Source organism: Oenanthe melanoleuca, chromosome 2 (genome assembly GCF_029582105.1).
Source record: "Oenanthe melanoleuca isolate GR-GAL-2019-014 chromosome 2, OMel1.0, whole genome shotgun sequence".
Taxonomy (NCBI): Eukaryota; Metazoa; Chordata; class Aves; order Passeriformes; family Muscicapidae; genus Oenanthe; species Oenanthe melanoleuca.
In genome coordinates this window covers 20070000-20079473 of record NC_079335.1, presented here as the reverse complement: position 1 = coordinate 20079473, position 9474 = coordinate 20070000, and the positions used below count along the sequence as shown (strand labels likewise).

General features: G+C 47.0%; 1 protein-coding gene across 3 annotated transcripts in view; it reads left to right on the top strand.

Moving 5' to 3' along the window:
• The first annotated feature begins 534 nt into the window (after positions 1 to 534).
• The window catches only part of RIMS2 (regulating synaptic membrane exocytosis 2), a 449695-nt gene continuing 440755 nt past the window's right edge, over positions 535 to 9474 (top strand). For all 3 annotated transcript variants that reach the window (XM_056484738.1, XM_056484743.1, XM_056484739.1), the window contains exon 1: positions 535 to 1059. In XM_056484738.1, the coding sequence (XP_056340713.1) occupies positions 890 to 1059 (170 nt within the window). In that variant the 5' untranslated portion in view covers positions 535 to 889. The remainder of the gene's footprint in view (positions 1060 to 9474) is intronic.

Here is a 9474-nt window from a genome sequence, read left to right as displayed (position 1 = left end):
AAATAAATAAATAAGGGCAGCTGCCGCCCGCCGCCCCCCGCCGCCAGCCCGCGCGGCGCCGCTAGGGGCGGCAGCCGGGCCCCGCATCGCCCCGCGCCGCTCGGCTCAGGAGAGGGAGGCAGCGGGGCGATGCGGAGCCCCCTCCCGTGACTCCGGCTCTCCGCCATGCCATGGGTTAGGCGGACTCCATCCCGCAGCCGAAAGGGCACCAGCCAAGCGAGGCGGCGGCAGGAAGCGGCGCGGTCCGGCAGAGGAGCGGCGGGAGGCGGCGGCGGCGGCGGGAGGCGAGCGCGGCGCCCCGCGGCCCCTTCCATGGACGGCGGCGAGGAATTATGAGCCGCGGCCGGCGGCCGGGACTGGCGCTCGCCCGCTGGGGCTTCCCCCGCTGCGCGCCCCGGGGCGCCGGGGCTCCGCTCTCGTACGGCACCCCCTCGATCCCCCCGGCAGCCGCTGTCCCCGTCTCCTCACCCCACGACGCTCGCTCCGTCCCCCCTCTCCCCGCTCGGCGCTCGGGGTTGGGATAATCTCGCTCGCACCCAAACCACAGCGCTCCCGCGGCTAATCCTGCCCTCTCCCCTCTCCCTTCCCACCCCGCCCCCGGCCCTTCCTCTCCCGGCGCTGCCCTCTCCCCTCTCCCCTCCCCGCTCCCTCTGCTCGCCCCCCGGGGCCCCTCCGTCCCGTCCTCCCGCTGCCGCCGGCGGCCCGGCGGGTGGGTGCGAGGTCGGGGCTGCCAGGCACCCCGCCCCTCCCCGGCTGGGCCGTCATTCGGCTGCCGGTTGATTACAGGGTATTGATTTGTATGTGCTTCTCCCGGCGCCGGCCGCTCCCGCTGGTGCTGCTGGAGTTCGGGCAGCGCTTCTCGTAGCGGCGGCGGCAGCTCCCACCAAACATGTCGGCTCCCGCCGGGCCCCGGAGCGGCCCCGCCGCTCCTCAGCCTCCTCCGGCCCCGCAGCCCGAGATGCCGGACCTCAGCCACCTCACGGAGGAAGAGCGGAAGATCATCCTGGCCGTCATGGACCGCCAGAAGAAGGAAGAGGAGAAGGAGCAATCCGTGCTCAAGTAAGGGCGGGCGCATCCCTTTCTCGTCCTCCCGGGCCCGCGGCCGCGGAAGTCTCTCCTCCGGCCCCGGGGGAGGCACGGCCAGGGCGGGAGAGAGGAGTCGGGCGGCCGGGAGCGGGCAGGGGTGCTCGGCGCCGGGCGAGTGTGGGGCACGGAGGGAGGGACCCGCGGGAGCGGCCAGGGACGGGGCAGGCTCGGCGCCTGCCTTGGTCGCGCTCCGCGGGGCGGCTCCGGCTCCGCACGCCCCGGCGCCGGCGGGAGCCAGGCGCCCAACATGGCCGCACAGGTGCCGTCCTCAGCCGGCGTGTTCCATCGGCAGGACGGGGGTGGGTCGGGGCGGCGGTCGGCGCAGCCGGAGGGGGCGGACCGGCAGCATCGGGCCCGGTGCTGGGGGCGCGGCGGGCTCCGCGCTGGCGGCGGCGGCCCTGCCTGGCGGAGCGGCACCGCCGGGGCCTGGGCTCCGGCCGCCTGGCTGGGTGGGTTTGCCACAGCCGCCATCTTCCCCCGACAACGTGTCTGCCGCCCGCCCCCGTCCCGCTGCTCTTTCAAAGCGTGAGCCCCGGCGCCGGGGAGAGCGGGACGGCCTCCACCTGCCCGGCGCGGGCGTGGTGGCAGTGCCGGCCCCGGCCCCGGCCCCGGCCCCGGCCCCGGCCCCGGCTCCGGGAGCTGTGCACAGCCACACTGCCCAGCTCGACACGGCAGCTGTGCACAGCCACACAGCCACACTGCCCAGCTCGACACGGGAGCTGTGCACAGCCACCCTGCTCAGCTCAGCACCGGGAGCTGTCCACAGCCACAATGCCCAACTCGACGCCGGGAGCTGTGCACAGCCACCCTACCGAGCTCGGCACCGGGAGCTCTCCACAGCCACCCTGCCCATCTGAGCACCGGGAGCTGTGCACAGCCACCCTACCGAGCTCGGCACCAGGAGCTGTGCACAGCCACCCTACCGAGCTCGGCACCAGGAGCTGTCCACAGCCACCCCGCCCAGCTGAGCACCGGGAGCTGTGCACAGCCACCCTACCGAGCTCGGCACCAGGAGCTGTGCACAGCCACCCTGCCCAGCTGAGCACCGGGAGCTGTGCACAGCCACCCTACCGAGCTCGGCACCAGGAGCTGTGCACAGCCATCCTGCCCATCTGAGCATCGGGAGCTGTGCACAGCTACCCTGCCCAGCTGAGCACCGGGAGCTCTCCACAGCCACCCTGCCCAGCTGAGCACCGGGAGCTCTCCACAGCCACCCTGCCCAGCTGAGCACCAGGAGCTGTCCACAGCCACCCTGTCCAGCTGAGCACCGGGAGCTCTCCACAGCCACCCTGTCCAGCTCGACACAGGAGTTGTGCACAGCCACCCTGTCCAGCTCAGCACCAGGAGCTGTGCACAGCCACCCTGCCCAGCTCGACACAGGAGTTGTGCACAGCCACCCTGTCCAGCTGAGCACCAGGTGCTGTGCACAGCCACCCTGCCCAGCTGAGCACCGGGAGCTGTGCACAGCCACCCTGCCCAGCTGAGCACCGGGAGCTGTCCACAGCCACCCTGTCCAGCTGAGCACCAGGTGCTGTGCACAGCCACCCTGTCCAGTTCAGCACCAGGTGCTGTGCACAGCCACCCTGCCCAGCTGAGCACCAGGAGCTGTGCACAGCCACCCTGTCCAGTTCAGCACCAGGTGCTGTGCACAGCCACCCTGTCCAGCTCGACACGGGAGCTTTGCACAGCCACCCTGCCCACCTCCGCACCGGGAGCTGTGCACAGCCACCCTACCCAGCTGAGCACCAGGAGCTGTGCACAGCCATCCTGGCCATCTCGGCACCGGGAGTGTCCAGGCAGGAGCCCAGGGAAGCTTTCCCTGTTCTCTACCTCTTTCCTGGGGGGACACCAGTCTCCTTGCAAGCGTGGGGTCCCACTGCTGTGCATGGCGTGTGTCACGCCCTTCCCCAGCCGGGCTGGCAGATGCTGAGTAAAGTTGAAAAACATTCTCTCTTCCTGATGGAGTAACCACGCTGACTTCTAATGGCTTAAACATAAGTAAAACTACTGCTATTGTGGAGATGACTTTGATGAGTGTGGTGTAGCTGAAGCTGTAAGCGTGTTTTTTTCTGGTACCAAAATTAGCATTGTTTCTTGGACATGTTAATTGCAGCTGGCCTTTCACACTCAGCACCTGGAAGATGTCTTCTGGGCTTTACTTGCTGACTTTAGAGTCTGTTTCCAAGATTAATTGCATTATTATTAGCATCATGCAAAAAACTTCAAATATCATTTGTGTGACAGCTCCTAGGTGTTGAGGAGCTCTCCTAAAGACATTTCAAAGTTTGTTTAAAAGGGTTTTTTGTTGTATGAACATTCCGAAGCACACCAGTGTAATGTGAGCACTGGAAATAAAGTACCATACCTCATTTTCCCACCACATCTTAGTCTCTTGCTCTACAGTTTGTTTTTTTTTTTTTGCTATTGGGATATATTTATTTAGAAATAATTTAGACTCCTTTACTTTATTAAATTGTGCAAATGCAAAATTTTTGTCTAAAATTTCTGCCCTCTTAAAAATTATTAACAAAAGTAGAAGTTCAAGTTGAAAGCTGCGGGAGTTCAAGGAATTAAGGTTGTATTTTAAATATATAATAATAGCATTAAAATTTTAAAGAAGCCTCCTGTCAATTTTTGCTGTGGATAGTAATATTTATGATCAAATATAAAGTACAATATTAGTGCAATAGCTTTAATGATTAAGCTTGCAAATGAAGAATAAACTGTTCTCAAGTAATGGTAAGGTAAAACTAACTTAAGAAATGAAACAGAATTGATTTTATCTGTAATATTCAGAATCTTGGAAGCAGACAATGGGCAAAAAAAAAAGGTCTTCCTCAAGTCTAAAGATAAACTTTATGTGGGGTTTAGTTTCTCATTATGTCTCACTAAAAGTGTCCTCTTGAGTTCTGTGTAAGCTGCAAGGGAGATGGTGTGGTGTAAAGTTTATGTATAAAGGATGGCCTAAAGCAGCGCTATTAGGAAAATGCTGTTGTCAATGGAATTCGAATAGATGGCCCACAATATTTTAGAGGGTAGTGAGAAGCGAGCTGGTGTCAGATGAATAACTCATCAGTTTCATTTTTCTTAAAATGAAGTGTCTCCTTGAACCATCAGGTACATGTTTATTCTAAAAATATCTACAGATTTATCAAGCACAGCCCTTCACCAGTCATACCAGCATCTTTATGTAGATATTACTGAGTTTAATTCTCTTGAGAGATATTTTCCTTCTGTCAAAAGAAGAGAGAGAAGATAAAAGAAACCCCCCATGTTTATATGAATGAACTACTGTTATTGCATAGAGATAAATATAGAGCTAAATCTTGGAGTCTTTGTTCAAGTGTAATTCTCCTCGAAGGCAAGCTTCTTTTGAAGTGGAGGGTATTTTTGCCTCAGTAAGAAAATTGTGTCATTTCATTCCATGGAGAAATATACCAGGATAAAAACAAAGGTGCTGAAAACAAGAGTTGACATTTAGAGATACTAACGCAAGAACTGTTCAAATGTTGAAGAAAGCAGCAAGCATGTATTCCCTCTATTTTTTTTTAATTTTTTTTTTGTAATTTATGGTGATTGAGTGTCAGTATGAATGGCTAGTCCCTGGGCTCTACTTCCTTTCTCTATTCTATTTCTATCTTGTGTTTTTCAAGTTCTTGTGCTGTGCCCATCACTGTGGTATTTGAGCATTTTCCAAAAGAGCATTAAGTAGTGTGACTCACATCTGTAATGTGGACTATTTATTCTTTTCCTTTTACTCCCTGGGGTAAATATGTGTGGATTTAAAATAGATACATAACTTCTCCTTATGCTTGGTTTACTCTTTTTGGGGAAAGGAAATACAGATGGTGTTGAGTTGTAATCTGTAGCAACTAATAATGATCGGGTCAGCATGAATTCTTGCCAGGATTTGATGGAACATGATGGCATGGAAAGCAGAAGCTTTCCAGATTTGCTCTCTCCTTTGGCCTGGTTTGGTCTGTGAAATACGCTGAGCTACAGTTGTGCACTGTACAATGAGCTCCTGCTTTAAAAAGGATGGGTGGCAAACTCTGCTGCTTCAACTGTCTCTCTTCTGGGATTTTTGGGACCCTTGGAGTACATTTTGAGTTATGTTCTAAGAAGGTGTCTTTTTGACAAGGTCATTGAATATATATTTTGCATAACATTTAACATGCGTAATGTGTGACAGAGTCAATTTATGTCTGCACTCTGGGTGTAAGTCTTTGCTGTTTAAGGAATATTTTCAACGTTTTTCTTTGTGGATATTTTACTGACTTGGAGAGAGGATAGAATATTTGATGATAACTTTTACTTTAAATTATGCACATCCTTCCTCTTATAAAATCTGGTTTTGTGTGTGTAAGCTTTTAAATAGATTTTAGACAGCACATTTCCTTCATACAGACTGATTTATGGGATCAGTCTTGTGCTTTTTTACTTTTAATTTGTACTTTATTTCTGTATCAAAGAGCTGTATTGAGACAATGCACAAAGGAAAAAAAATATGTTTTAGGATGCTGCCATTATTTATTAAGGCCCCTGTTTCAGTCTGTGTGATATGCATGTACACTTTCCTTCTTGAAATACCATGTGTTTCCAGCTCCTTTGCTGAGCAATTCTAAAGATAAAGTGCTCTCCTCAGTCAGTCCTCATAGGTCTGAAAAGACATGTATTTCAACTTTTCATGGGTATGGAGGGTTTGGCCCAGTAGCAGACAAATTTTACCAAGAGAAATTTTGTTATGAAATCATCCAACTTTTCATATATTTGCAAAGCATCACAAGTTTGCCATGAGGTCTTTATAAAACATTTCTTTTAAGAGTGTGTGGCTTTGTCAGCTGATTTACCTAAGGGAGCAAAGAAAGTGGAAACAGTGAGCTGGCTAGAGGGTGGTGGCTCTCTGTGAGCCACCATTGTCAAATCCAGAGTGAGCCTTGGGAAAGTACAACTGACTGTAGACTCAGTTACTGTGGTAGTGATTGAACAGACGTGGTAAAAATGGTGTAGCTACACTGAATGAAACAAAATCTCTGACAAGCAAACCTCAAGGAAGCTGGGCTGTGTGTGCTCTGTATGACACTGTGTGCGAGAGAGGTGTGGAGCAGGATGCTCACCTGGGGAAAAGGAAGCAACAGATTGATGGCCATGACTCACAGAAGTGTAAATATCAGACTCACAAAGCTATTGTACTATTTTATAAATAATTATCCTACTTTATATATAATCAGCTCTGATTTATGCTGTCTTAAAAGCATTATATATTTTGGTTTTGGATTCCAGGGCTGGAGAGGAGAAAGAGATATATGTGGTGATTATTGATTTTGCTTTTGGAAAATGGTGATATATATAGGAATTCCTAAATTTTATAGAGTAAGGCAAAAATATTTGGTTTTGACTAAATAGTAAACTAGGACTTCAGGCAATGTTAGTCAGCCTATGCTTCCATAATTTTACATTGCGTTTTGTCTGAATTTGGAGTGCTGGTTAGAACAGTTTGTTGCTACACCACTCATAATTTTGCTCTTGTTTCTATGCATTATAAAATAAAATACGGTCCAAGTGACTTTAAAAGGAATATCTTTATGCAGTATAAAAAGTCATTATTCTGTGCTCTTCACTCTTATCACATGCTTAGACATTTTATACTGTAGATAATACTTGTCAGGTTGTTATGGCTTGTATAATTTGCTCTTGAAGAAGACTCAGTGTCTACAATTTTTCTCTAAAGAACTGAACACACTTTTAGACACTGCCTACAAATGATTAAAGTAGTACTTCCTCTTAGTGACTAAGCAGAATATATTTGGAGATTATACAGAGTGGCAGTTACACTAATTATTTGGCTTGATAATGTTTATGTTGAGTAAAGTTTTAGAAGCCTGCAATAGTGCTGATGTTCTCACATATGAGAAGTACAAGTAGGATCAGTTGGAAGTAGACAGACTTGACATGGGGCTGAGAAATAGGATTTAGTTAACAAAGAACCCCCAAAACAGACATTCAACACTGGGTAGTTTGTGCTTTCTGTAATCTTGTAAAATAAATATCTTTCTGCACTTTTTTGAAAAAAAAAAAAAAAAAAAAAAAAAAAAAAAAAAAAAAAAAAAGAGAAGAAACCATTTAGTTTTACATCTAAAAGAAAGGAGTGGAGATCATAATTTTAAGGTGCTGGGACTGTATGCTAGAAAGCAGTGGCTGAGTTAAATGCAGGTCTCTGGAGTGAGGTTAGGAGACTGAATGGTCCGTTCTGGGTTTTGTCTGCATGCATCTCTGAGCTGGGTAACATCTAAATAAATGAGAATGTCAAATAATTGATTTTTCCATTGAACCAATGGCTAATTAGTGTATATATTGTAAGTGTCAAAATACACAGAAGTGATAGGTTACTGCTGAACTGATGTAAAATGTGTTTTTACCCTGCCAGTGAAGTTTTAAAATACTTGCAATATATTCAAAGTTCCATAATAGGGAGGAAAAAGTAAAACAATAGTTTGAACTTGTAATTTTAATCCAGTGAAATGGGATTTTCTTCACCTTAATACCGCCTCTCACACTCTTGCTTTAGTGGCTTCCTTCAAGTTTTGTTTCCATATTTACAGTCAATCAGAATACTAGGGCAGTTTCTAAGACCACTAGGCCAACCTTTTGCAAGAAGGATTATATTGGTGTGATCTTTCCTTTTCCCCAACATCTTCACTGATGATACATTTTGACAGAAACTTGGAAAGACAAAACCCCGAAACTGAAGGTGGAAGGCAGTGTTTTTATAGTCTTGAATTTAACTATCAGCTATTATTACATTACATGCTTGGAGAGTGATCTCAGTTGCATTTTGATAAAGAAATCAAAGTCATGCATTTTGATAGGGGAAAAGTAATAGTCATAATATTTGACATTATGTATGTGTATCTTTAGGAGTTTCTAAGTTTTGATGTGAGGCCATAAAGAACATCTTTGATTTAAACTTTAAACCTTTTATTAAAAATATAGTGAGATATCCTGTTTGCTCTAGCAGGAGTTAACCAGAGTTGAACTTGTGTTTCAAACAAGTCTGAGTGCTTCTATTTAGAAAATTCATAAGAAAATCTTTAAACTTTAAATAACACGTAAAACGTATTATTTTCTTTGTTTACTGTCTCTGTGGGATTGGTTCTTCCTTCTTAAATCTGATATGAGGTTGCTTAAATACTTCCTGATGACCTATTCTTTATTTGACATTAATATTTTTAAGGTGAATCACTTCTTATAGCAAATATAATATTATATTTGTACGCTGAGTATTTAACAGGTCATAGCATTGCTAGGTATTTGATATAACATGACATTTTGGTTCTGTGTATTTTTGAGGGCAGACTTCCTTTAGAATGTGCACTATCCTAAGCATATGAAGGACATAAAATGTTTTCACCTTTAAATAAAATTGTGAGTTAGAAGCAGTTAACCTATTTTGGAAAATGGTTTACAACCATCTTTCATATAACTTTTCAGAAATGTGTACTCCAGTGTGTTAGCAAGAAATCTTTTTCCATACAGTGTTCATCTAACTGTTGGTGCATTTATACACTTTTCTGATTACAGAAGGGATGAGTGAGAAGCAATGATTTTAACGCTGTTTAAAGCCCAGAGAACACATAGAATAATAGAAAACATTGCTGTTTGTGACCTCAACAGGTCTTCCAATTCATTCTTTGCCTCAAGGCATGACCAGCTCTTAAGATAGCAATTTCTGACACTTATTTGTCTAAACTAGTGACTTGCAATTGTGAGACCCCACCTAACCAGTGAAATAAATAGCCTTCCTGGCCGAGGCTAGGGAACATAGCAAATCCAGTGAATTTCAGCTAATTATCTCTGCAAGAGCTCTATTGCCTATGTATCAGAAAGTGAAGAGTGGGCCAAGCAGGTCTTAGGGTAAAACTCTTGTATACAGTATGAAAATTTTACATTTTCAAATGATAGATTACTACTGAAAGGTACGAGAGCAATGACTCTACTTCTGACTCAACCAGGGATGGCGATTTCTTGAATTCCCTAGATAATTTCTCTCAGTTACTCAACGTCCTTATCCTTACCACTAGAATTTTCCCCTTACTGTTAAACCCAAATCTCTTTCTTACCATTTGCTACTTACTCTGTCAGCAATGGAAATGCAATGCAGTCTGTTGTTTTTCTAATTGCAGCAACCTTGTATGTATTTCACAACTGTGATCATATCTCGTCCTGTATATTCTCATCACTCTGTTCTGTGGCTTCAACAGGCCATATTTTCTAGACTTCTGACCATTCTTGCTGCTGATCTTTATATACACTTTTTGACTGGTTTTTTTTGAAATACAGTGTCTAAACCCAGACATATACTCCAAAAGTGTTTGTGGAGAAAATGAG